The sequence below is a fragment of the Rutilus rutilus genome (genome assembly GCF_951802725.1).
Source record: "Rutilus rutilus genome assembly, chromosome: 2".
NCBI classification, from domain to species: domain Eukaryota; kingdom Metazoa; phylum Chordata; class Actinopteri; order Cypriniformes; family Leuciscidae; genus Rutilus; species Rutilus rutilus.
In genome coordinates, this window is record NC_140210.1 from 15153812 (window position 1) to 15181554 (window position 27743).

At 38.2% G+C, this 27743-nt stretch overlaps 2 protein-coding genes across 3 annotated transcripts in view; one reads left to right on the forward strand and one right to left on the reverse strand.

Moving 5' to 3' along the window:
- Positions 1 to 15648, forward strand: part of pds5a (PDS5 cohesin associated factor A) — a 36603-nt gene extending 20955 nt beyond the window's left edge. For both annotated transcript variants that reach the window (XM_084401839.1, XM_084401840.1), the window contains exons 15-33: positions 2344 to 2392; positions 2507 to 2646; positions 2804 to 2919; positions 3589 to 3694; positions 4573 to 4733; positions 4893 to 5016; positions 5197 to 5355; positions 5445 to 5513; positions 5601 to 5737; positions 5840 to 5963; positions 6391 to 6595; positions 6713 to 6827; positions 8118 to 8250; positions 8339 to 8458; positions 8541 to 8609; positions 9578 to 9729; positions 9871 to 9955; positions 10041 to 10378; positions 15217 to 15648. In XM_084401839.1, the coding sequence (XP_084257965.1) occupies positions 2344 to 2392; positions 2507 to 2646; positions 2804 to 2919; positions 3589 to 3694; positions 4573 to 4733; positions 4893 to 5016; positions 5197 to 5355; positions 5445 to 5513; positions 5601 to 5737; positions 5840 to 5963; positions 6391 to 6595; positions 6713 to 6827; positions 8118 to 8250; positions 8339 to 8458; positions 8541 to 8609; positions 9578 to 9729; positions 9871 to 9955; positions 10041 to 10378; positions 15217 to 15220 (2406 nt within the window). In that variant the 3' untranslated portion in view covers positions 15221 to 15648. The remainder of the gene's footprint in view (positions 1 to 2343; positions 2393 to 2506; positions 2647 to 2803; positions 2920 to 3588; positions 3695 to 4572; positions 4734 to 4892; positions 5017 to 5196; positions 5356 to 5444; positions 5514 to 5600; positions 5738 to 5839; positions 5964 to 6390; positions 6596 to 6712; positions 6828 to 8117; positions 8251 to 8338; positions 8459 to 8540; positions 8610 to 9577; positions 9730 to 9870; positions 9956 to 10040; positions 10379 to 15216) is intronic.
- A 343-nt stretch (positions 15649 to 15991) lies between these two features.
- Positions 15992 to 27036, reverse strand: ube2kb (ubiquitin-conjugating enzyme E2Kb). The gene is made up of 7 exons (XM_084401855.1): positions 26588 to 27036; positions 25738 to 25831; positions 25574 to 25632; positions 23255 to 23337; positions 22985 to 23084; positions 22740 to 22868; positions 15992 to 17806 (listed from the first exon to the last, which is right to left on the reverse strand). Exons 1-7 carry the CDS (start codon positions 26648 to 26650, stop codon positions 17732 to 17734), a joined length of 603 nt encoding a protein of 200 aa, XP_084257981.1. The 5' UTR covers positions 26651 to 27036; the 3' UTR covers positions 15992 to 17731.
- Between the last annotated feature and the right edge of the window lie 707 nt (positions 27037 to 27743).

A 27743-nucleotide genomic window follows, 5' to 3' on the forward strand; every position in this document is an offset into this window, starting at 1 on the left:
GCCTGTGTGAAAGATGCTCGGGCCAGTGCTGCATCATCACGAATGCCAGTCAGTATCTGGTGAGACCACCATTTGCCTCACGTAGTGCAACACATCTCCTTCGCACAGAGTTGATAAGGTTGTTGATTGTGGCCTGTGGAATGTTCGTCCACTCCGCTTCAATGGCTGTGTGAAGTTGCTGGATATTGGCAGGACCTGGAACACGCTGTCGCATACGCCGATCCAGAGCATCCCAAACATATTGCATTGTGACGGACATGTCACCCATTGAACGTTCAATGCAATGTACTCGCACCTCATAATGCTTTTATGACGCGAGAATAATGTAAACAGCCCACTGCAAACACCCTTGAAATTCACTTCAACCTTTTTGTACTTTATTCTAGTGTTCAAGTGGTTTCAAGTGGTTTGTAAGGCATCGGAAGCCAGCAGATTACAGCTGTTTCTAAAGCATGCAGTGCCGTCTGCTGTTAAAACTAAACTCAGAATCGATTCGAGAGAGAATCGCGATGCATTCTGAAAAATTGGAATCGATCCAGAATCATTTTTCCATTCACGATGCATCGATATATATTGTCCCAGCCCTACTGCCCATACCATAACCCCACCACCATCATGGGCCACTCTATCCTCAACGGTGACATCAGCAAACCGCTCACCCACACAACGCCATTCACGCTGTCTGCCAGTGTACCGCTGCCCGCTGTTTGCCCTGTGCAGTGAAAACCGGGATTCATCTGTGAAGAGAACACTTCTCCAAAGTGCTTGAAAAAACTGGGTCACTGAGCAAAAAACCAAGCATCTGCAATGGCCATCCCAGTCCCTGACTTGAACCCTACAGAAAATGAGTGGGCTGAACTGAAGAGAAGCAGCGCCAACATGGATCTGGGAATCTGAAGGATCTGGAGAGATTCTGTATGGAGGAATGGTCTCTGATCTCTTGTCAGGTGTTCTCCAAACTCATCAGGCATTATAGGAGAAGACTCAGAGCTTTTATCTTGGAAAAAGGAGGTTGCAAAAAGTATTTGATAAAGAGGGCAAATAATTGTTCCCAATGTGTTTTGGAGAAAAACATTTATTTCATAATTAGATTTTTTTTTTTTTTTTTTTTTTTACTTTCAATTCTTTAACTTCAATAAAAGGTTAGATTTTTGCATTTCAAAAATATATAAATACATCAAAAGGTTAAACAATGCAGATTTATTTTTTACAGCCATATTTGACCATATTTAGTTTACCAAGGAGGCAAATAATCTGCTAAGTCTGCTGTTCTCCGTAAAATGTGCAGCACACAGACAAACGTTGAGGTTATAATGTTCAGGAACAGTGTCAAAAATAAATAAATACCCTCTTGAAGTTTGTCAGCCTTTGGACAAACTTTTTCCGTGGTGAAAAAAACAGCGACAACACTCTTCATCTTCTCTACCGCAGCTTAACCAGGTCTCACCCACTTTTTTGCATATTCCGTGGGGAGGGAATTATTTAACTGAGGAACATGACTTCATAAGATCCGGAAAAAGTGTGTTGTAGTCCAAACAAGCTGTTCGTTGTAGTTCTTGAAAAGTGGATTCTGTTCAATAAAATATCTCCCTTTGGAGTGGACTTTGAGCTTTGTAACCTTGCAGATCTTTTTATGCTCAAACAGCATCATCACAAACTAACTAAAGTTGAAAAAGTGAAAGCATAATACGACCCCTTTAAATAAGTATATAGTCTCATGCGCTGCGTGTTTCAAAGTGAAGCATGCACTTTGCTCACACGATCAGCTTGTGATCTGTTTTCTGTGACAGAGTGGTTCACAGTGAATGGAGCTAACTCAATCCCTGCAAGTGCTGCAAGTTTAACAGGCATTAGGGAATGCAATTGTGCTAGTTTACTTATAGGTCTCCCTGCAGTTTTCTGCTAAAACAAAAGCTTGAGGGTTTAACTCTTGCAAGTGAAGAAATTGAGTGATAAATATTATAATTTTACTACTGTTAAAGTACAAGAATATACTTGTTATAAAATATTCCTTTTACAGTGTTGTTGAATTACTTTTGTAATATATTATTATAGTTATTATAAAATCTCCTGAGAAATTGTTGTTGAAAGAACTGCGACTATGATCAAAAGTAAATTAACTTACTGTTAAAATTTTATGCTGTTAATATTGTGCCAGTTTTTCCCAGTGGCATCAAATATGGTATTGAATATTGATATTTTTCAAGGTATTGTATCAAATATAAATCGAGCTGTTTTTGCGTGTAGATGTCAGCCATGTCAAATTTTTTTCTTATTTTGTGACTGTGTACAATGCAATTTTGCTGCTGTGGAGGAATAACTGTTGTTTTTCTCTTCCTGCAGTCTGAAGCAAACACCACAGCCATGTTTGGAAAACTTATGAACATCGCTAGTAAGTACACACTATATATACATTTATAAATGAATAGTTATTGAAACCAACAGGTTTTACAATGTGTGCTTTTTTTTCACTCACTCACTCACTCACTCACTCACTCACTCACAGAGAATCTCCCAGACCCAGGCAAAGCTCAGGACTTTATGAAGAAGTTTAATCAGGCTCTGGGTGAAGATGAGAAACTACGTCTTCAGCTTGAGCAGCTCATCAGCCCCACCTGCTCATGTAAACAGGCTGAACAGTGTGTGGTGAGTTTAAGGCAATAACACATTTACCACTGCACTTTTCAAGCTATACATTATAACTGATTATAAGCTTGCTGTCAACCGACACTTTAACAAGCTATGTTAGTTGTATTTAATATTATAAAGATACAAGTTATCTGAGAGTGAAGTTTCCTTTCAGAGGGAAATCACACGGAAGCTGACATTCCCCAAGCAACCCACAAACCCATTCCTGGAGATGGTGAAATTTCTGCTGGAGAGAATCGCACCAGTTCACATTGACTCTGAGGCCATCAGGTAGGGAAGAGGAGATGAGAAATGCATTTTTTGGGGGGGAGAAGTTGTTAATGACAATCATCCGGGTTTTCAGATTAACAGGCTTTGTTGACACTGGCACCCCAGGTATCTGGCTGAATCTGTTTTGTTCTGTAGCCGTTTAGTTTTTAGTTTGAACTAAAAATATATATATATTTACGAGAGATGGGTCAATGATCTTGACAAAGAAATATAACTTGAATAATATTTTACTATTTTTATTTCTATTTTATTATATTTACTATAACAACTATTGTAAAAATACTATACATTGACTACAATGCCTAAATAAACTCTAATTTGAGCACTTGCAAAATAACTGCAGCTAGTTAGTCCTAAATATCGTAAATGCTGTGCAGGGTGAAGCACAGTCACAGAGAATGAATTCTCTTTTCATAAACGGTATCTGATACGGCCTGTCAGTGCACCTGCATATATAAAGGGAGAACATGAATAAGAGAAAGAGAAACTGACTGAGTGGGAGAGAGATAAGCGCAATATGGGCCATGTGCTTGTTCCCCCCCCCCCTTAACGGTTGTGTAACCGTCTGAATAGCTTTTTAACAGTGAGACATCTTGTGGGGATGAAGTGTAACTGCAGGTATTGTGTAGACTTTTTGGATCAATAATTTGTTTGTGTGTGTGTATACAGTGCCCTGGTTAAGCTGTTAAATAAGTCAATTGAGGGCACTGCTGATGATGAAGATGAGGGAGTTACTCCTGATACTGCCATCCGCGCTGGACTTGAGCTGCTCAAGGTACTGTTCGTAATTACAATGTACTAGTTTAAAGTTTTCAATATAAGAGAAAACAGGATTTCTAGCTCTTTTGAAATAAGCTTTAAGTACTATGTAGACATACAATCACATTTAAAATGAATATAAATAAAAGTAAATTGCTACACAAGCGTAGGCTATTGTTCCAATTAATACCAAGTGTCTTTGACTGTTCACACCTGGCATGTTTGGTTAGATTAAAAGGAACCCTGGTGCGATTGCTCTGTTAGTGTGGTTCATTTGAATAAGTGTACAAGCTGCCATCTGAACCTTGGTGCGCATACCGAGACAGCTGAAAATATGGGTCTTGGTCTGCTTCCAAACAAACTCTGGTGCAGTTCGAATGAAATATGAACACAACATGGACCCAAAGACATGTAAACGAACCAAAAACAGGACATGATGTCACAAGATGCAACCCTAAAAAGGACAGAATGCTCAAGCCTAGCTGTTTTTTCTCGTCATAGTTGCGATGTTGCCCATCACAGTTCAGTACAGGCATCAGAACCGCAACTTCTCGCAGCAGATCGTCATTTGCGTGTTTGATGTGCTGCTGTTTTGACACCATTACAGCTTTTATAAGCTCTTCACGTGTTGTCAGCTCCATCATATACCATCATTTGTACGCACTTACAGCGAGCGCATTTGGCCCAGCACACAGCATTGTTTTGGATGTACGACAAGTTTCCTCGCAAAATATACATCATAAAATCCATAAAATCATCATAAAATCTTTAGGTTCAGTGTTACAAATGACAGTGTGAATGCTAAGCGAACCAGGACTAAATGTATTTTCTTTCTTGTTTTTTGTCCGGACCAAAAAAAGTTCTAAGTTTGCTGTTCTGTTTTCCCTACCTCAGGTTTTGTCATTTACTCACCCCACTGCTTTCCACTCAGCTGAGACTTATGAGTCTTTGCTGCAGTGTCTGAAGATGGAGGACGATAAAGTGGCGGAAGCAGCAATACAGATCTTCAGAAACACAGGACAAAAGATTGAGACAGAACTGCCACAAATCCGCTCGTATGAACACCTCCCAAATGCATACACACAACTGTTTGGAGCCAGTAACAACATCTTAAACTCATTATATACTTACTGATACAAACTCTTCAGTCTCATCAATTGTGTTAATACCAAATTAAAAATGTGTTGTTAAATGTTCTCTAAATCTGTGTACAGGACTCTAATTCCCATACTACATCAGAAGGCAAAACGAGGCACCCCCCACCAGGCCAAACAGGCGGTCAACTGCATCCATGCCATCTTTCACAACAAAGAGGTCCAGTTAGCACAAATATTTGAGGTAAATCTATGTGCATAAAAGCATTTTCACAAACGCAGTCTTTGCTTAAAATGCTACCAAATGTATAACGCATTACTTTTTTTGACCGTCAAATCCTGTGAACGTTACGATAATGAAAGAAATTGAGTTTTTACTACATGCAAGTTTTTCAGATATGCCTTTTTCTCTCTGTCTCTTCAGCCATTGTCTCGCAGTCTGAATGCAGATGTGCCTGAACAGCTGATCACTCCACTCGTGTCTCTTGGACACATCTCCATGCTGGCCCCGGATCAATTTGCGTCACCCATGAAGTCAATCGTAGCCAATTTTATCGTGAAGGACCTTCTGATGAATGACAGAGTGAGCATATTGATGTAGTATTCTGCTTTAGGCATGTAGGCATACCTTTTATTGCCTTGCATGGTAAACTAACCCTCTTTCCCTGTCAGTCTGTGGGAAACAAGAATGGGCGGCTCTGGACAGCTGATGATGAGGTTTCCCCTGAAGTGCTGGCTAAGGTAAACGTCTTTGAGTAATCAGGTTGAAAACAACTTATCTTGTTGATTTGTGTGTGTATACATGTGCATGTCTGTCTGTGTTTCCAGGTGCAAGCCATTAAGCTGTTGGTCCGCTGGTTGCTGGGAATGAGGAATAATCAGTCTAAATCTGCTAACTCTACTCTCAGACTCCTCTCAGCCATGCTGGTCAGTGAGGGAGACCTCACAGAGCAGAAGAAAATCAGGTACTAACTGGGTGTCAAGACTCCCCCAAGTAATTTTCTGTAATTATGAAAGCTGCTCTAATCTTGTAATGGGCCCTCTAACCTGTGTGTTTGTGGACACAGCAAGTCTGACATGTCTCGACTGAGGCTTGCAGCGGGGAGCGCCATCATGAAACTGGCACAAGAGCCTTGTTACCATGACATCATCACCCCAGAACAGTTCCAGCTCTGTGGACTCGTCATTAATGTGAGTTCAGCACAAGACTACTTTTAGGGATGTGCTTAAAATTACAATGATTTTGTTATAATGGCTTCAAATTCTATACTGTCTAAATAAATAAAAACTATCTATAAATCAGTTTAAATGCTACAAGTGAATTTAACATTATTATTATGTGCAGTCCAGTAATTTCATTTAAGTGTTACCTCGAATACAGTGACACATTAGATGAAAGAGTCTTGCAAATGCATAATTGTAAAGTCATTTTATGACTTTAAAGGTCTTAGAAGTACAGCAGCAAAAACAGTTGTCTGTGAGAGCTTAAATTACAACTGTTGGTACATTGACTAACATAAGTGGACATATTATGGCATGCTACAAAAGCACATATTAGCCATACTACCACAACTTTGCAGTTTTTCTGAATTTCCTTCCCTTTCCCCTATCTTCATAGGATGAGTGCTATCAGGTGCGGCAGATCTTTGCTCAGAAGTTACATGTTGCTCTGGTGAAGTTGTTGTTGCCACTGGAGTACATGGCTGTGTTTGCTTTGTGCGCTAAAGACCCAGTGAAAGAGCGACGTGCTCATGCCCGACAGTGCCTACTCAAGAACATCAGTGTCCGCAGAGAGTACATCAAACAGAATCCCATGGCCCATGGTAGATAACATTTCAGTTTTTTGGTATAACACTGAGGCAATAACTGTATTTTCTGCAGGATTGTATGAATGACACAGACCTAAATATCCTGCCTGTTCTCTCATTTTTGTTTTTCAGAAAAGCTGCTATCTCTCCTGCCAGAATATGTGGTGCCATACATGATCCATCTTCTAGCTCATGATCCAGACCTTACCAAGCCACAGGATTTGGAGCAGATCAGAGACGTCAAAGAGTATGAGTGTTAAACACTTTCACATAGAGTCCTGCACGGGTGCGGGTACCCGACGAGTGACCCGCAAATTTTGCTCAAACGGGTGAAAAATATCCAACTGTGTCGGATACGGGTGCGGGTCGGGTCGGACACGAGCTAAACACGGGTCTAAACACGGGTTTAAAACAATCACATGCAAAAGTTAAAATATAGGCTATGCATATTTTTAGGAACACATCTACAAAAATATGCATACCTGTATTTGTACCTTTGTACCCATACCTGACCTGTATTTCAAGTTGATAAAATAATTTACAATCCACATCAGTTTATTTGTGCCCACGCGCCACGCCCTCCCAGGATCTATAACGTTACCTAGGCTACTTTCACTTTTAAAAATTCATCATAACCGCGCGCGCGATCTGCTTGCAGTCGTCGAGATGGATGCTGAGGAGTTGAAGAAAAGAATAGCTAGTGGAGATTGTAAAGTTGTCGACAATACGTCATAAAAAAATCAAGTCCAGTGTGTGGGAGAAATTTGGAGTTATCTGAAGAAAATATTGTGAAAGGCTTATTTGCTGCATGCATTTTCGTGTTGGATAGCCGCAAATGTGGAACTTCATCGCCGAGGAAGCACGCAGATAACTGTGGTAACAAACCAAGCAGTTTTATCGAACAGTATTTTTCAAATTTAACACTGTTAAGTATGTGTGGTGTGCAGGGCGTGTTTGAACCCTAAATTGTCAGATGTAGGCTAGACGAAATTGCGTGGCATATAGTGTTGTAGCCGCGTCTGTTCGATTGGTAAGATGTTACAAGGCTACTCAGTTTTACGTTTGCCATGTTCTTCATGTACCGGCCTTTGACAGCTTCGGCTGAAGTTGTCCTTGTGTTAATTGTCGTGTAATAACTTCTGTGACCTGGCAATAAACATTTTTGTAAGTGTGTCTATAATGTGATAGGCTAAACTGATTTTATTTCGGGTGCGGGTCGGGTGTCGGTTCTATTTTAAGCGGGTCGGGTGCAGATTTTAATTAGTGCTGCTGTCGGAAAACGGGTCAGATACGGTTTTAAGCACTGCGGGTGCGGATTTACAAAATCGGACCTGTGCAGGACTCTGCTTTCACACACTTTTGCCGTTTCCCCCTTCTACACACAGATAGCCACATGATCTTACTAATACTCTCAAATTGTAATACTAAACCTTCTCTTTTTATTTCTGTGAGTGAGTAGATGCAGACACTAAAGTTCTCACAGGATGTTTGTTTTAAAACTTTTTAAACCAATTCAGATGAAAATGTATTTTATCAGGTGCTTGTGGTTCATGCTGGAGGTGTTGATGACAAAGAATGAGAATAACAGCCACTCGTTTCTGAGGAAGATGGTAGAGAACATCAAACAGACAAAAGATGCACAGTCCCCAGACGACCCAAAGGCAAACGAGGTCCGTATCATTAACACATCATGCATAGTGTTTTTGTATTTCTGAATCCCAGTGTGTTTTACTCTACTCTATTTTCATGCATTTACAGAAACTTTACATTGTGTGTGATGTGGCATTATTTGTGATCGCAAACAAGAGCACTTCATGTCATCTGGACTCCCCAAAAGATCCTGTGCTGCCTAGCAAGTTCTTTACCCCACCTGATAAGGTAACAACCACTCTGACTATCCATAATTACGCTTTACATGTGACCTTGCTACGGAACTCATTCCATCTGTTCCTATGTACAGGATTTTGTCAATGATAAGGAGTATCTCTCACCAGAGGCAAAAATAGTTCTGCAGACAGGGAAAATCCAGGTAGGTTTTGTCACCTCTGTAACTATATGTGAATGATGCCTGGATGACACATTTGTGTAAACATGCAGTATATGGCAAAGGCATGATTGCTCAGGTTTTGAAAATATATACACTACCGTTAAAATGTTTTTGGTTGGCAAGTTTCTTGTTGTTGTTGTTTTGTTTGTTTTTAAAAAAATATATATATATTTAGCAAGGACACATTAAATTGATCATAGTGACAATAAAATCTTGCATTGTTACAAAAGTTTTCTATTTCCAATAAATGCTGTTTTGAGAAGATAATTAGTTTTTTACGGTTTCCATAAAGCAGCACATCTGTTCTCAACATTGATAATAAAAAGAAACGTTTCTTGAGAACCAAATCCGCTTATTAGAATGATTTCTGAAGGATCATGTGACACTGAAGACTGGAGTAATGATTTTACTTTGTCATCTCTGGAATAAATGACATTTTAAAATATATTAAAATAGAAAACAGTTCATTTAAACTGTAAACATATTACACAATATTGTTTTTAGTGTATTTTGAACAAATACATTTAAATGTAAAAATATATATTAATATAGAAAATCATTTTAAATTGTAATAATTCACAATATTACAGTTTTTTTTTCTGTATTAATCAAGTAAATGCTGCCTTGGTGAGCATTAAGAGACTTTTCACAAATTTTAAAAAATCATACCGACTGGTGGTGTTAATCATTTCTAAAACATTAGTGCATACATATATTTTTCACTACATTCAAACATTAGAACATTACTTGTAATCTCCAAGTAAATGTATTTTAGGCTCAGCAGACATAAAGTTGAGGAACTCCTAGTCTGTTGGGAGTTATTTTGCACACAGAGATCAGTGACACAGTGCTCTTTTTGGAAAGCTGTACTGAAATGATGCAACAACCAATTGAATTCCTTGGCTGCATTACGTAGCTTATTTGTTACTTAACACATTAATATTTTTCAGCAACCACCAAAGCAGACAGGTGTGTTGGGGGCAGTGAACAAGCCTTTAACGGTAACCGCTCGGCGACCGTTCATTAAAACCACAACCTCCGATACAGTGAGCAACGCAAGCACTAACTCCCAACCCAGCTCGCCTGCAACAAATAAGAGCAGGTTCGTACTTTATCAGAATTGATTTATTTTTACTTTTCATTCACTATGATGTGGAATTTGTCCATCGTTGATTAATCTTTACAGCGGGAAGTATGTCATCCTTATCAAGAATTTACAACTTTCTCTTTCTCTATCATAAAGGGATGTGAGTTCTGAGGCTTCAGAGACGGGGGCGAGGGAGAATGAAGAGAATCCAGTGATTACAAAAGCAGGAGGTGTAAAGAAGGTCGGAAATATCCCATGTAAACACTGAGAATGCTGGACTTTCACACTTCTGTTGTACCTTATTCAGTTTTTTTGCTCTCTTTTAGGAAGAGGCTGCTCAGCCCAGTGGGAAGAAACGTGCTGCACCTGCAAGTGACGGCACAGAGAACAGCGTGTCTTCAAACCCCTCTGCGGTGTCAGTGCCCCCTGCCAATAAACCACGACGTGGCCGACCCCCTAAAAACCCTGCGGGTGTTGCCACACCAGATAAAGAGGCTGGAGCTACGACAGGGGGAGGGTCTGGGCGGGGCCGGAAGAGAGCAGCACCTGCTCAGGATCCCGCCACCACAGCCTCAGCTGATTCAATCAGTGTCAAGACACCAAAACAGCAGAAAGAAGCAGAGCCCAAAAGAGCGGGGCCGCAGAGACAGATTGACCTGCAAAGGTAACTGAATGATAGAAATCACTTGTAGTTTTGCTGGAAATTAATCTAGAATGTCCACCTTACCACTAAGCCTTTCACACCATTTCTGAAGATTCAATTTTATTTATTATTTTGTTTTCCTGTATGCTGAAAAGAACTCAAAAGCCATAATATTTCGTTTTTGGGAGGTGTCTTTCAGGGATGCAAACAGCGCGCTTTTCGGCGCCTCCCGCTTTTTTCACGTCAGTTTGGGTGACAAAGCCATTCCATAGCTTAATGTGAGGGACAGAAGTCTATTTACAACATTAAAGTTTACGAAAACTCGTTTTCCCTCCTCTGTGGCTGTCAATCATTCTCCGTTCAGTATTCAGACAGCGCGCGCGCCTCTTCCGGTTACAGCAGGATGCACGGTAAAACTCTCCAATATGATATATTCACATTATAATGCTTGATCTGTAGAGAAAAGGCTGTGGATTTGCATAAAATGACTTTATTTTGTTGGAGTTTGTTAGATCACACATCACAAGGACTATGAATCGGCATCAAACGCACAATAACTGGAATTTAAAACCGTGAAGAAACAAATGATTAATAAACTGTTGGACAGATATACACTAGGATTTGTGCGCTCGACATTTCTTCGCTTTGTGCCGAGGACTTTTAAATGCGCACTTGTGCAGCGCTGTGACTCCATGTTGCTTTGAGCACATCATTCTGCACCCGCGATGCGCATACGTGCTTTGTGCGCTCTGTTTTGAAGCGTATCATATTTTTCATGGTTTTGCGCACTGAAAGATTATTAAAAGCCTATATTTTTGTATACCTAGCCTGCACAATACATTTAAAATAAGCATAATTTAATTGTATGTTATTTCTGTGTTTTGTAGAGTAGGCTATATAAATATATACACTTCTGAATTCTTGACATTCATATATAAATATAAAATGGTGAAATGTATGATTGCCTGATTGAATTTTATAAGAGTACTAATAGTAATTTGTTTTTATTAACATGTTTAGATTTGATAAAATGACTGTGCTGATTTATACACTCACTAAGTTTAATAAAAATACATATTAATACATTTATGTAATATTTAAAGGTGTTAACTGTAATCTTACACTGCAAAATAATAACTTACAAAGGATTAAATTAATCACAATTATGTAAGTATCTGGAAATTTGCCGCGGGGCGAGGGCTTCGATAACCTCTCTCTTTTATGACCATACATGTGTTTGCATCCCTGGTCTTTGGTACCAAGAGTGCAAGCAATTATATAATAACTATGGTGGCAGAACCAGAGAATAGTGATGTGCTATAAAATGGGGAAGTTTGGCCTTGGTTTCTAATTGGTAAACGCAGCGTTCCAGCCGGGCTAAGATGCATGATATACGGTACCAGCTATCATCGCACAGAACCCATTTATTAACCTTTGTATGTCAGGGACTTTTTCTAGCAGGAGGATGGCATCTAATGAATTTGCTTACTAAAACGATCATTCAATGAAAATAAGAAAAGTATCTTGTAACTTTAAATGTGCAGTATACATTTCTAGCGCCACATTGTTATTTATAAGTAGTAGAGTTATGTAATTTGTGTTTTATTAGCATAAGTATAATTAAAATAACTTATCAGTACTGTTATTAGCAAGCAGCCTGTTACTCACAGGATACTATCATTTTAATGTACACTACAATTCAAAACGTTGGGGTCATTAAGATTTTTTAAATACTTTTATTCAGCAAGTAAGCATTAAATGGATCTAAAACAAATGCTGTTCTGTTTTAACTTTAACTGTTTAAACAATGTATTAAAGGTATAGCGGAGGATGTTTTACTTCCTGGTGGGTAGTCTAAACTATTGGTCCTCCTAATTGTCAATCATTCTGGTGAATCAATCAAACTTTTCAAAAAGTGGAGAGGGCGGGTCTTATCTAAAATTTGGAAAGATCCTCCGCTATACCTTTAAGGTTTCCACAAAAAAATCAACAATTTTCAACATTTATAACAGCTGCTTATGCTTAAAGGTCCTGTTCTTCGTGATCCCATTTTTCACACTTTAGTTAGTGTGTAATGTTGCTGTTAGAGCATAAATAATACCTGTAAAATTATAAAGCTCAAAGTTCAATGCCAAGCGAGATTTTATTTAACAGAAGTCCCCTTTCAAAGCCTACAGCGAACGGCCGGTTTGGACTACATCCCTCTACTTCCTGCTTTAATGACGTCACTAGAACAGTTTTTTGACTAACCTCCGCCCACAGGAATACACCAAAAAAGGGGGCGCGGTCAAGAGTTGGGTTTGTAGAGTGTGTTTGTCGCCATGTCGTCGAGACGCTGTTATTTTCATATAATAACACTGAGCGCATGCATCTCCACGTTATGGTAAGAGGCGTGACCTTTCCGGGCAACGTGCGCTAAGCTGCTGTCGAATCACAACACAGGAACCGCTGGCACAATCAGAACTCGTTACGTATTTCTGAAGGAGGGACTTCATAGAACAAGGAAGTTATCAGCCCGGTTTTAGGACAGTGAAAACAGCGGTATACAGATAAGTAAATTGTGTGAAAAATACTGTGTTTTTTTTACACGCGAAACATGAACACATGTTATATTGCACACTGTAAACACAATCAAAGCTTCAAAAACACAGGAAAAACGGGACCTTTAAAAATCAGCTTTGCAATCACAACAATTACATTTTAAAACAAAATAGAAAATTCCTGTTATTTAACTGTTTATTTCACTTTTTACTGTATTTGTATCAAATAAATGCGCACAAGACTTTAAAAATCTTACCGACCCTAAACTTTAAACGAGTGTATTCCTGTATCTCATTTTTCCTCCATTGGGCCATTTCAGGAGTGACACTTGTTGGGGTTTTTGTTTTAGCATGTTTTTTATTTTAATGCATGTAAATTTGCATGGGCACTTTTACTTGTGGCCCTATACATGATAAAATCACCCCTGTTTGTTAAACCGCTTTTTCATTGAACATGAATGGCTAGAGTGCATTTCACATTTTACATTTTTTTTTCCTTTCGTTTTTGCTTAAGATCATTTGCAAACTTGTAATGCCACATTCTGGTATCGGACTTGGTGTGAACAAGCCATAACTTTTTCACCTTTAGCTGTTATTGAATTCTTTTATGTGGAGTTGAGGCAGGTGTTTCTTTTGTTTAAGATCAGGGAGGGTAGCACAGCGAGAACAGCATGTGTACCAAGACATCCGTCTGTCTCAGAAGACTTATGGAAGTGAAGGAGAGACAGAGAGAGAATTTGAGTCCAGCCCAGAGTATGTACTCTCACTCACACAGCTACAGGAGCAGCAGGAAGAAGCCATTCTCGAACAGCTCAGGGGTGCAGCAGGCGCCAAACTGAGAGAATCCAGCTGTGCGGCAGAGCAGGGGGAGCTGTCAGTGAGTGTCTGAGGGAGAGCTTCATTTAGCACTGATGTCATGCTGTAACCTTTAGCACACAAGCAGTTCATGTTTCTTGTAGGCTTGAAGGAATAGTTCGCTAACATGAAAATTGTCATTTACTTTACCCTACTGTTGTTCCAAACTGTATCCGATGTTGTCGTTTTTCATTGAATAGGAATACTACGATAAAGTGTGAAGAATGTGCTCAAGCAGCATTTCTTCTTATCAATAGCCGCTTTCCGACCGGAGGAACCTTTTCACAGTTCCTAGAACTATTGGCTAAAGTACCCGGATGTCGGCGTGTTCGCACCGCAGGAACTAGGAACGATTTTAGTTCTAGGAACTCCATTTGGAGGAACTAATTTAGGTCCTACTTCAGAGTAGGGTCTAAACCAGCACTATAGGAACTACCCGTGACGTTAGTGTACGCTGATGACCGAACGCACGCGGAGCACCAGCACCCGCCATTTTTAAAACAGCTAGAATGTAAACACACAGATTATAGCCTATATATTTACTCCAGAAACTAACTAAACAAACATGGAAAACAGTGATAGATGGGCCTCTAAACCTTTATGCTGAAGAGAAAATCCAACGCAACTTTGAGGGGACCAAGCCAAACATGATTGTTTATCTGCCCAGTTAGCAACACTGGACATCAACCACACGGCATAGGCTAATAACCTTTTTTTTCATATACTGTCTACTTTCTATTACAGTTCTATCTAATAACATATTAAACTACTGTTAGACAGATCACTAACTAATAAACACAGAGAATGCGAGCATTGTTTGCTCTGGCGTTCTCAGCGCCGCCAAAATAAAGGTCCATCGTGCCGTCAAAATAAGTCACCGTGCTTGCGTCACTCCCTTACCCCTCCTACCAGTTCCTATGGCCGCTTGGCCAGTGCGAACGCAAACAGCAAAACTGAGTTTAGGGGAGAGTAGTTCTTAGAACTGTTTAGAAGTGGACAGTTCCTAGAACTAAGTTCCTGTAACTACTTGGTCGGAAAGCGGCTATTGTTGAAAACAGTAGTGATGCTTAATTTTTTTGTTGAAACAGTGATACATTTTTTTCAGTATTCTTCGAATACTGTCGAATGTTAAAAAAAAAGTTTCTAATCATTTTAAGCTACTTTTGATCCTTACTGATGAAGCAACTAATTTCTTTACTTTCTTTTTTTTTAATTCCTACTGACCCCTATCTGTTCTAAATGTCTCCTTTTGCGTTTCACGGAAAATTGTAAAAAAAAAAAATAAGAACGGTACACTGGTTTGCAATGACATAGGGGATAAGTAAATATTGACAATTCTTTCTAAGGTTTCTGCAGGCCCACATGGAATCTCACCTGGCCTAGAGATATCAGTAGTTGTCTTACTTTCAATGTCATACTCTGCTATAATACAAATGGTTGATTTATGTTTTGTTTTCGTTTCAGGTAAAGCGTCGGTTCGTGAAGACGAGGACGGTCAGGCAGTAAATGTTTTGAATGACCGACTGAAGAGACACATCTACTTAAACATGAAATGCTCTTCACAAACCTGAACTGTCTTTACCCCCCCCCCCCCCAACACCTCAGATGAATGAGGAATGAATTCTTTAGATTCAGATGTTCAAACTTGTATGTAGAAACACAGATCTGTTTCTCTTCATTAGTTTTCTTTTCTTTTTTTTGTTTTCTGTTGAAATCGTTCTCGTTGCGCTCTTCCTCTGTCCGGAGCCATTTTTAAAAACAAACATTTGAAAGAAAAAAAAATCTGTTTTAATCTGCTCTAAGGTTGCTTATTAAATACATGGAAAGATTTTTTTTACTGTTTTATCTCCCCTCTCCTCTTTTAACCCTCTATTAAATCCAAATATTGTCATCAGATGTCTTTGATTGCAAGGATTCATTGAGGCTCACTTCCTCCATTCATTTAGTTCCTCCTCTACAGTTACAGTGCAAGGACTGTATGATTAGTTAATGCTGCTATTTATTCTGCTGGGTGTACGAGCATGAATTCCTCATTCAAGGGACAACCCTGCATTTGCTACATGAGATGTGTTTGGATTCAAATTGCTTCACATTTAAATAGGATAAGTTACTCCATTTAATTTCCCCCCACATTTTTAACCGTTACAAAGCTGTTTTTCACCAATTTACATTCTTAGAATATGCATTTGACCTCGTAGATGTAACAACTTGCACAGAACAGAGATTCACAGAGAACCAGTTAATTTTTTCACTTTTTTAATTCAAAAGAATGACAGTTTCACAATAAATAACCATGCTTGTACGGCTCGAGTAGGTTTGTTTCTGTCTCGTTTTGTAAAGGAGCTTAAAGTGACTAAAGCCAGAGCCTATGACCTGCATTTCTCCTTTGACAGAAGTTTTTGTCCTTTTATTCACTTCGTGCAATATTGAACAAGGTGATCACTACAGGAAGACAGTCTTTTTGTTTTTGTTTCGTTTTTGTTTTTCATACAAAATATAAATCCAGCCATCGATGGTGCATTCTAGAGATGAACAGTACTTTATCCCCCCCCGCCCAAAAAAAACTTGGCTGTATGTACATGAGAAAGGTGTATGAAAGTGGGGGCATTATGACAACAGATGGTATGTGGGAACGCCAGCAAATAGAGGGAGGTCAAGTAACAAAGGGAGAAAATAAACCTTTTAACAATTCACCCCTGCAAGAACAGAACACTAGGTTTAAAAAAAAAAAACAGGTTCACAAAGCATTGTGTGGCAGTACTCGCTCTTGGCCCGTTTGCGTTGAAGCATCGTTGTAGAATAGAAAACTCTAGCTGTTTGATTCATGCTCGCAACGTCAGTTTGAAATGTGAAATAATATCTGCAGCCTGCGAGTGGAAATCTGAATACAAATGCGGTATGATAAAAAAAAAACGCACCCCACCTCACACTGAGAGACTCTTTTAAACCTCTACACCAACTAGTTCTGTGCCTTAACAGTTTTTGATGCGCCTCAACATCTTGATTGTTCCACAACGAAAAAGCCAATCGTTATTAGAGGAGAAACTCGTCTCTGCACGTACAAACTTTTTATACTTAAATGCAAGTTTTATACAATACATTCTTCAAAAAAAAAAAAAAAAAACTCGAGGCAACTCAAGGTATATCTGTCTATGATCAAGTCGAACCCCTACAGCTGCCTTGAAAAGAAGTAGAGAAAGGATTTGTGGCCACCAATACCCCACATCGACCCCCTTTGTCAAAAAGAGGGAAAAGTGAGACGGGGCATCTTCCTTTGATTTAAAAAACATTAACACTTTTCACCCAGTACATTTGAAACCATGTCTGCACACACATGTCATCTGGCCATTTCAACTACTAAACGGACTGATTAGTGCAAAGGAAAGCCAAAAGAAACATTAAAAGAATCAAATGAGCAAATAAAACACACATTTGTTCATCGTAAGAGCGTCAAATAGAAGGGGGTCTAATTAATCTCAAAATTTGTGTTTTTATATACTTAATATCCCAAAACAATTTTAAAGTGTACAGATAGAAAAAAAACAAAAAACCATTCCTGCTATTTTGCCTTTTAAATGTACACAACCTTAAATACGCTAATTTACATGTTCTAACGTTGTTTCACGGATGCACGTGGAGTTTCTTTTAGTGTGAAATGACGGTGATACAGGCTTTGTCTTTGTTGGGTTTCTTTAAAAGGGAAGTGACGTCCTAAATTTAAGAGGGAAAATGATTGTAGCAAGGCAAAAACAGAATGAAAATGACGGGAGGAAAAAGACAAGACACGGGACGTGACCATTTGCTAGAGATAGATGACGACGAATTGTCTTGCGGTCTAACTGCTGATCTTACCCAAACATTCACTCTGAACACAAACCAAGATGGCTGATGCACGCGTGTGTGGTTGGGTGGGAGTGAACGGGTCATGAGGCAGGAGGGGGTTTGAGGGAAACATGGCCTGATGAAAAGAACTGGATGATCAGTTGCTTAGTAGCAGTTCTGTCGCCGTCTCCACATCCCATGATTTTGATGACAAGGCTACTATTACTGCATTCTGTTTGGGGAGAGAAAGACAGAATATGTTACACTCCATTTCTAAGCAACAGCAATTTTGTTAAATTGACTCTCTTAGCTGATGCTAACGGGTCACTTATTTGACTGAACAAAAATCACACTGAAATTACAGCCAGACTGACTTAATCAGAACACCATAAAGAGCTATTCCACAACTCGACTGAACTCACGAATGCCAAATTTCATTCTTTCCAATAGTGCCTACAAACGTCGCAGGAAAAAAAAAAATATTTTAAACTATATTAAAGTAGAAAACACATATATAGAGCTGTCAATTGATTAAAACATTAATCGCACAATCTTTTAAAACTTTTTTTTATTGTAATAATTTCACATTTAATCTCCAAATTAATGTAGAAACAACAAAGACAGTAGCCTATATTTTAAATATTTGTTTTATGGCATCTTTTTGAGAAAGAAGGCCAGTACCGATACCAACACTGTTACTGTTTTCTCAATTTTAGCCATTATAACCATTCAGCATTACAGTATAACTAAAAGCTATCAATTTTAGCATTTATTAGGCTTTAAAAAATTACAACAACTTTTAATTTAAGTGAACTTAAAACAATTTTCACATAAACCTTTTGTAATCCATGCCACATTTACCTGTGCCCTTCAATATATCAGGGCTCATTTTTTTCTATTGGCCCAGTCAGATTTTTACTGGCCCTGTCAAAATGCACAAAAGGTTATTGTTTTCGTAGTTTTTTTTTTTACCCATTGTAACATTGTAAACAGTGCTTTAAGATTTTCAGGTAGGCCTAACAGGTAGGATACATAAAGAAATGGAATCAAGTTATCATACACTTCATAGTCTTCACTGCATAAATTATAAATTAAATATAGATTAATCCTTATTAAAGACACAAAAGTTATTCAGTCAAGAGCACTGAGTGATTTTTTCTTTTTCTTTTGTTCTTTGACTATCGCACATTGTGTTTATGCACAGACACATTTCAGTAGGGTCACGTTTTTTCCACACATTCAGGATAATGTTTTGATTTGTCGTGTATGTGTATGTTTAGCAGTTATGACTGGATCCGTGTACTGTAGTAGGTATTTGCAGTCAGGTCAAGGTTTTTTTTGGCATCTCCCTGTGGTCCTGTTCTGCATCTCAACTTGACTTGTCTAAAAAAAGATTATTTACCTTGAAAAAAGGGTGCGATTAAAAAAAAAAGTAATCTATTGACAGCCCTAATTTTTATTTATATTTATATATATATATATATGTGTGTGTGTGTGTGTGTGTGTAATAGTTCAAACTGAACATTAGAATGGAAAAGAAAGGTGATTTAAGTGACTTTTTCTAAATTTGTAATAATAATTTCGCAATATTACCGCTTTTAGTGTATTTTTGATTTAATAAATGCAGCCTTGGGGAGCATGAGAGACTTCTTTCAAAAACATAAAGTAATGTTTCCAAACTTTTGAGAGGTACTGTAAAACGTTATTTTAAAATTGCAATAGAAATCTTACCAACCCCAAACTTTTTTGTGAGAAAACATTTACCTAAAAATATTAATTCATTTTCATTGTGTAATACATGAGTAATCTGTATATTTTACAGACGCTGTAGTCTAGGGGGTTGCCAACTTATTTTATTTAAATTTAAATTTATTATAGGTTTAGTTGTTTACTAGTTTGATGTTAAGGCAAGTTTTGATAACTCAAGAACGCATCATTAACCAACGCAATTTTGTCTTGTCTGCCAGCCACTGTGGTGGGGGCGACCTGTAAAACATCTCAGATCCTTGGACAAAAAAGATGCACAATTATTAAACTGCTTTACAATCAAACCAAAGCATGAGCGGTACTGTCACTTGTTGTGTTTCAGGAGTCTCGCACTGCAGTAAACAGTGTAAATGTCTATTACTTTATCAAAATTCACCCTATTTTCGTGTTATTTATCTTACTCTGAAAAGATTCATCCATGCATGTTTTTTTAATTAGTTTTGACAATCATTTTTTATTAAATGTCATAACTTGATCTTCCGGTGAAAAGACAGACTTCTCTCAGGTGATGCATGCCGAACTTCTCCAAACATTTAGTCCGCTTAAAGCGTCTTTTTCTTAGAATCGACTGTAAGCTTGCTTTCAGATCTGCCACAATTCAATTAAAAACCGATGGACAGAACAAAGTCCTCATACTTATTTTGTATTATTATTTACATTTATGCACTTAGCAGATACTATCCAAAGCGACTTACAAGAGAGGAACAAAGCAATATGTCAGGGAGCCAACAATATTGGTAATAGGTTTATTTGACAACTACATTTAATACAAGTTTTTTTTTTTGGTGTGTCTTCATCTGCTTCTTTAAGGATGTGATGTTTTTCAATAATCACTTTAAAGTTATGAATTTCTTGTTTAAGAGTTGTTTTTTAAGAGGACTTGGAGATGAAAACAGCTATTGAGTCGATTCTTTCAGACATTTGAATTAAAAAAAGGGCTAAATTTTTTTATTCACAAGCCACCATAATTGTGTATATATGTTAAATGGATAGTCTGTTAAATGGAAAATTCTGTCATTATTTACTCACCCTCATGTTGTTCCAAATCTGTAAGACTTTTGCTCATCTTCGAACACAAATGAAGATCTTTTTGTTGAAATCTGAGAGCTTTCTGTCCCTCCGTTGACGGCTATGCTACTACCACTTTAATGCTTCAAAACGTTCATGAAGAGATTGTAAAACTAATCTATATGAATTAAGATGTTTAGTCCAGAATTTTCTGAAGAGGTATGATCGTTTTATATGACAAACAGATTGAATTTAGGCTGTGGCAACATCCCTGCAAAGCTATCTGAAAAACGATGCGCAAGTGTACCTAGATGATAAATAAAATCAATTTATGACATTATTTTTTGAAGAATTCTCACTTTACAGCATTTTTACACAAGTGCCTAATCTGTTCATCACATAAATCCGTTCGAGTCTCTTCAGAAAATTGGGACTATACTAGGGATGCACGATAATGCATTTTGGCCGATATTCGATATGCCGATATTTTCAAACTAATTTTGTCCGATGCCGATACCGATACCGATATATACACATTTTCCCCCTGATATATTTACACTTTAATTTTACTGAAGAGAAATCCAAGTCTCTCTCCTGTACTACCTTTACTGTATTACACTCATGTGTTGTAGATAAGGCAATACACAAGACAAACAAAACAACATTTGATTCTACCATAAATGTATAATTTTACAAATGTAGACAGACATTCACCCCTGAAAAATAGGTAAATTATTTATGCCATTGCCACAATTTATTTTTAAGTTCAGACTTTAAACTTCAGTCCTTAGAAGTAAAATAAATAGAAAAAAAAATTCAAATTAAAAAAATTACATCTTCTCCTACTTGAACAGGTCTACCAAATGCTCCCCTGTTTTCGGTGATGATGCGGTGGTGACCCGTTCATGTACTGTAACATGTAAGGGTGGCGCTGCCAATAAAGCAACTAAAAGTTGTCACAGAGAAGCGCAAAAGTAATGATTATGAATATGTCAAATATAGCAAGGAGACATTTTAATTGTTTATTAATAAACAAGTGTTTTCTGTGTCGGCTGCAAAGATGAAGTTGACTGACTCGCGATCTTCGGAGTAGGCTCGCGAGTCAGTCAACTTTATCTTTGCAGCCGACACAGTGAACGCGCCAGGGAGAAATGCACATTTCGGATTACATAGTTTTCTTTCGTTTTGAATTGTTATGTTTAAAAAATATGATTTCAAACGTTCTGTAGATAATAGATATATTTATCAGGTCTGTGAGGCAAGTAAGCTATGCTGAGTTTCGTTTCATTTATGAGACGAACTCCAGTTCACGCGCGCGCCTCTGTGTCGTGATATCTATTATCTGGTTTACTTATTATTTATTAGGCTAAATCCAGGCAATTGGCTGATAAAACATTTTTTAAAATTAAGATACAATTAATACAAAACGAAATTCACTTAGAAAGGCTTTGTGCTTTCAGTTTGAGGTCTCTGTGGAAGTTTTAAAGCAGTCTCTATCAGTGCCGCTTTCAGAGCGCTCACGTCCGTAACCGAGAACTGTCACTGTTTTTCCTCATAAATGCGAACACGAAAAATAAAATAAAATGAATATTTTATGCTCTGTGGAGAGCATAGTAGCTTGGAGAGTTTACATAAGTAAGCTACAGGACATCGTCTTTCGAAACATGACCTGCACGAAAGAGAAAAAAAAAATACTGCGTCATTCTACCCAGCACTTCTGAAAATGCACTTGCGAATGCCTCTCTGTCCCCAGCACATCTCAAACCAAACTGACGCTCATGCTAGAAATGCCTCCACATGTTGGAAGTTTAAGTTGCTGGCACTCATGCTATGTTCACGGTCGTCACGTGCACATAGGAAACACGCCACCCTATCGGCAAGGCTCATCGGCAGAAATATTCATATCGGCCGATGCCGATGATCGTCATTTAAAGCTTTTATCGGCCGATACCGATGTTGTGCCGATATCATCGTGCATCCCTAGACTATACCGCTCAATTCACATGGATTATTTTACGATCTCTTTATGAACTTTTTTAAGCGTCAAAGTTTCAGTTGTGTAGCTGTCAATGGAGGGACAGAAATCTCTCAGATTTCCGCAAAAAGATCTTCATTTGTGTTCTGAAGATGAACGAAAGTTTGGAACAGCATGAGGGCGAGTAATTAATGACAGAATTTTTGGGTGAACTGTCCCTTTAAGGACCGTAATAGGACAAGCTTGAAAACTCAGTGACAGTGTTCATATCCAATTTATATCAAGTAATGTGCTGAAAGCTAAAGGCAACATGTACCAATAGTGCCACGCGTCCCTAAGGTTGCCAACCCCTGCTGTAGTCTGTGCAATCTCTGAATTTAACCACACTAAAAAGCTGTCCATTTTCAGTACTTACTTTGTCAAAGCCCATTGCACAAAGTTTGTCTATTTTGCGTGTGTACTCCGGACTGGACATGGGAGCACCAGCGTAAACGTGAGACCAGAGACGAGCAGTTTGTTTGAACATTTCTGGATTCTGCTTATACTGCAAAAAACCACAACAGTGATGTACTTGAAAGGTTTGCAATGCTTTGTTATTGCACATTCTCAGTCAGACAGACACACTGCATGTTTTACACACACACACACACACACGTGTACCTGATTGGCTACCACAGCGTCTTGAGGATCATCTGGCTCTGCTGCAGCTAACAGAGCCTGTAGTGACAGCAGGACTGTTCGCAAAGTCATAGCAGCAGCCCTGTACACAGGAAGTGAAGACAGAATAAGTAGTAGTTGAAGAATGAGTACAGAATCTTTTAAAAAAGGAACAGGAAGAGGAAAGAGTGCAGTGTCAAAAGCATTAGATGATGCAGGGTATGCTAGATAACAATAAACAAGAGATATCATACTCAATTAATAAGCACTCACCATTGGTCTTTTAAAATGTCCAAACATATCGCCCCCGTAACTGAACTTATATTGGGATGCCAGATTTTAGTAATAAACCGCACCTGAAAAAGATGGACATTTTTTTTATCTCTCAATTAAAGTCAACAATAGATCATAATCAATCACATCTTCTTTATTAGTGCACGTTCCGGCTCTTCTTGTGCACGATTCATCAGTGCACAGTGCTAGAATTGAGGGGGAATTGGGGAGACCCCCCATAAGTTAAATTAAAAATAGAAAAAATTAAACTCTTGTTTTGGAAATAAATAAAATTTAAGTTGAATTATTACACTGATATAACATGACTTTAATAATTTATGATTACAAATTTCTGTTGTCATCTCTGTGTTTACAGTCCCATTTAGAATATACTAGCAGGTATTTTTATATAATGTCAGTAGTAGTAATTCTTGCATGAATAGGTTTAGCTGCCACAGAAAATACTGAGTTCTTCACTGCTTAGTTAATCAAGTCAAGTGTTAGTCAATTTAAAGGGTTAGTTCACCCAAAAATTAAAATTCTGTCAGTAATTACTCACCCTCATGTTGTTCCAACCGCGTAAGACCTTCGTTCATCTTCGGAACACAAATTAAGCTATTTTTGATGAAATCTGAGCCATGTTTCACTCCTCCATAGGCTTCTATGTGACCGAAACTTGCTGGCCCATTAAAGTTATTAAATAGATCGTTAATATAGTCCAAGTGACTCCAGTGGCTCAATCTTAAGTATATCAAGCGACGAGAATACTTTTTGTGCGCAAAAACAAACAAAAATAACGACTTTATTCCACTATTCATTTCCTTCTCTCTGGACCTCTAGTTGGTTCGCGTAGTGTTTTTGCGCAGCGCGTCTGTGTTACACGTCACCACGTAGGCTCACTATTGGCCGACGCCGGTCATGTGTGTGTTGCGTGATGACGTGCAACACAGACGCGCAGCGCAAAAACACTACGAGGCCCAGAGAGAAGGAAATGAAAAGTGGAATAAAGTCGTTATTTTTGTTTGTTTTTGCGCACAAAAAGTATTCTCGTCGCATGATAAACTTAATGTAGTGCCACTGTAGTTACTTGGACTATTTTAACGATGTTTTAATAACTATTCTGGGCCGGTGAGTTTCGGTCACACTGGAAGCCTATGGAGGAGTCAAAATTCTGTCAGATTTCATCAAAAATATCTTAATTTGTGTTCCGAAGATGAACGAAAGACTTACATGGTTGGAACAACATGAGGGTGAGTAATTACTGACAGAATTTTCATTTTTGGGTGAACTAACCCTTTAAGTCTGGAAGTTTGCAACTAGTGTTGACTCCTCGAGACTGTAAAGGCCTGTTCACACCAAGGACGATTACTATAACGATAAAGAAATAGTTGCAGAAATCATTAGAAATATAAAAAACCCACATCACAACAATGACAGTCCATAAGAATCCATCCAGCTTCAAGAGCTTGAGCATTTAAGTGGCAGACGAAATAAAAATCGGTAAATCAGTTTATTCCCTGGAAACATAATAATACTCATCACTCTGTAACTTTCAAATGGTGCAGAAGATGCTAACAAATTAGTACGTTTTTGAAGTTTTTAATATTTAATATTAAAGGTGCTGTATGTAGTTTTTAGCGGCCTCTAGCGGTGATGTTTCAGATTGCAACCAATACGTTTACAAGCGCGTGCTCTTACGCATGCTCGAATTTATGAGCGAGCACTGTGGGTACCGGCCAGACTGAGACGCAGTCTGTTAGTAGAGATACTAGACGAGTAATAGACGTGTTATCAGACATGTCATAAGTTGCATAAGTCATAAGTCCATGTCATAAGTTGCAGTGTCGTCGCTGTTGAGTGCAAAGTCAGTAAGCTAGACGAGGCGAGAGGATCGCATGCATGCAGGTGACGTCACTGGCGGTAAATCCGACCCAGGACCTTCACATAAAAATAAGAATACTTGCTTTCAGAGGTAATAGCAAAACCCGCAAAGTGGATAATTTTAATGTGAGATTACAACCCCTTCACACACAGGCAATAAAAAAAGGATTCGTTTTGGTAGAAAAGCTACATACAGCACCTTTAAGTGAACATGGTTGCGTGTCTTTAAACACCTGCCTGCATCATGGTATGCAAGACCCACTAACTATCCAATATATTCCTGACTGGTAAAATCAAGTCCAAACCTACATGCTTTCCTTAGTTTCCTATTGAAAATCCTGTTTCACATAGATTATATTTTACCTTAAATATTAACCACAATAACTAATAATCATAAAAACAAATATCAAATATAAAAAAAAATAAAAAAAAGATTACCTTAGGTGGATTAAAAGGATATGTCTCAGGAATCTTGATTTCTAGCTGATATCGGCCCCCTGTGGGGAAAAACAGCTTGTAAGTTACAATCTTATCCACAACATTAATGTATTTGCAAACATCATGGCAGCAATAGAGAAGACTGAAAAAAATAGTCACACTACCTTCATATGGTGTGTCTGGTGGTCCTGCTATTTCACCCTTTAACTCTGTGAAGTTTTCATCCACCAGATCTACTTTTATTTGATTTTTACTTGTCTGTTATAAAGCAAAACAAAAATGGAAACCGATAAAAAAAAAGTTAGATCAGGAAAAAAATGTCAGAATCAAACATTTAGCTAGTAAGACAAGGTAGTTTTCTTTAATTCTATTGCCCAGAACAAAGAAGTGACCAGTATATAGTCGTGAAGCTGTCTCAAAACATAATGAGCTGCCTAGATAGACAGCATGATATGAGCCTATGATTCCCAAAAAAAGCTGTCTAGGTAGGCAGCTCAAAATGTTTAGAAACAGCCATGGTACTGCACTACTGAAAACTACTCAAACAGCCTAGCAGCTAACTGACACTTATCAAACATGTCTGGACACGACAAGTAAAAGAATAAAAAAAGTATTTTGAAAGATAAAACCTACATTAATGGGCGATAAACACGAGTGCTTATGTTATTATAGCACACTAAACAAGTGTTAGTGAAGCTAGCAGGCTAACTATGTCAAATAGCATGTAAGCTCCATAGCTAAAGCTCAGCGTGTGCCATCACACATCTAGCCGTTCTTTGATGCGTCTATAAAGTATTTTCACATTTCGGACTAGGCTTTCGTCTTAAAACATCAAGGGAAGTACATTTATTTTCATGTATGACTTCCGTATCTAAAGGCCATCATATAACAGCTCATGCTAACATTAGCTTAGCATGCTAAGCTAGCTCATTGGCTTCTGAATGTTTATCCTCAAAAGTCATTTTGTTTGTTTTCAGAGGGTAAGAAAATAGAGTAAAGTAACGTTTTGCAAACCTCTTCGCTCTTCAGCACTTCTTTAAACTCTCGCTTGATCCTCTGCACAGCGATATTTGCCATGGCTGATTGATTCCCCTCTCTCTCACTCTTTCTCTCTTTCTCTTCCGCTGTTTTTGAACCTCCAGTCCGCAAAGACTGATAGAGCTTCACTTTCACACCCCTCTCTCTCTCTCTCTCTCTCTCTCGCTCACTCTCTCTCTCTCTCTCCTAAACAGTACGCTGAACTCCAGTACAAACACTGGCAAACACAATGAGAGCCTGGAAAACTCAAACGCTGCACTAGAACACTGCGTTTGTCCTCTTTGTTGAATCAGGTGGAGATAGTATGCGTAGAAGAGCAGGGCTCTTGACAGATCCAGAAAGCTTTCGGATCCAGTATCAGTCCCCTATGGAGTGCTGCTGTCACATGATATCGTGGATGCATCTGTTTCACTCCCACGTGATACAAGCAAAACACATCTGTCCATATGTTTTTGCTAACAATTTATATTTTGAATTAACAAATCAATAGTAAATCATTTAGGCCTCAATTGTATAATGGAAAATGAACATAAAATACGTGATTTGAATGTAACCTAAAAAATGCAACATACACAATTATCTATTAAACATTACCATTCAAAAGTTTTGGGTCAGTAAGATTTTTTGGGGCTGAATTATTATCCGTCAAACGTGACGAAAAAGACATTTAAATTATAATGTCACCAAAGGTTTCTGATTCAAATAAATACTGTTCTTTTAAACTTTCTAATCGTCAAATAATCATGAAAATTAGTTTCTATAAAAATATGAAGAATCACAACTCTTTTCAACATTATTACGTCTTGAGCACCAAATCAGATGATTTCTGAAGGATCATGTGACACTGACGTTTTTTGTATTTTTTTTTTTTTTTTTTTTTTTTGGTGATCAAATAACTGCAGCCTTGGTGAGCACAAGAGATCACAGCAATAGCAAACCACAATGATCCAATCAATTCCAGATGGATGAAATCAAGTCCCACCACTCATTTTTCTTGTTCAATACGCCATTTCACTTAGCCTGGAACTCCAGACCTAAATCTAAAAGATTAAAGATAACTTGTTGAGCAAATTCAACTTGTGCTCTTGCGAGAACTCTGGATTACCAGGATACATTTCACTTGGATACACAT

Excerpts from the sequence above, each read along its gene's own strand:
- ube2kb (XM_084401855.1), bottom strand. The coding sequence starts at position 26,650 with ATGGCAAATATCGCTGTGCAGAGGATCAAGCGAGAGTTTAAAGAAGTG. Across the intron at positions 25,633-25,737 it reads ACCAGACACACCATATGAAG|GGGGCCGATATCAGCTAGAA; the intron begins GTAGTGTGACTA and ends TTTTCCCCACAG. Across the intron at positions 22,869-22,984 it reads ACGCTGTGGTAGCCAATCAG|TATAAGCAGAATCCAGAAAT; the intron begins GTACACGTGTGT and ends GGTTTTTTGCAG.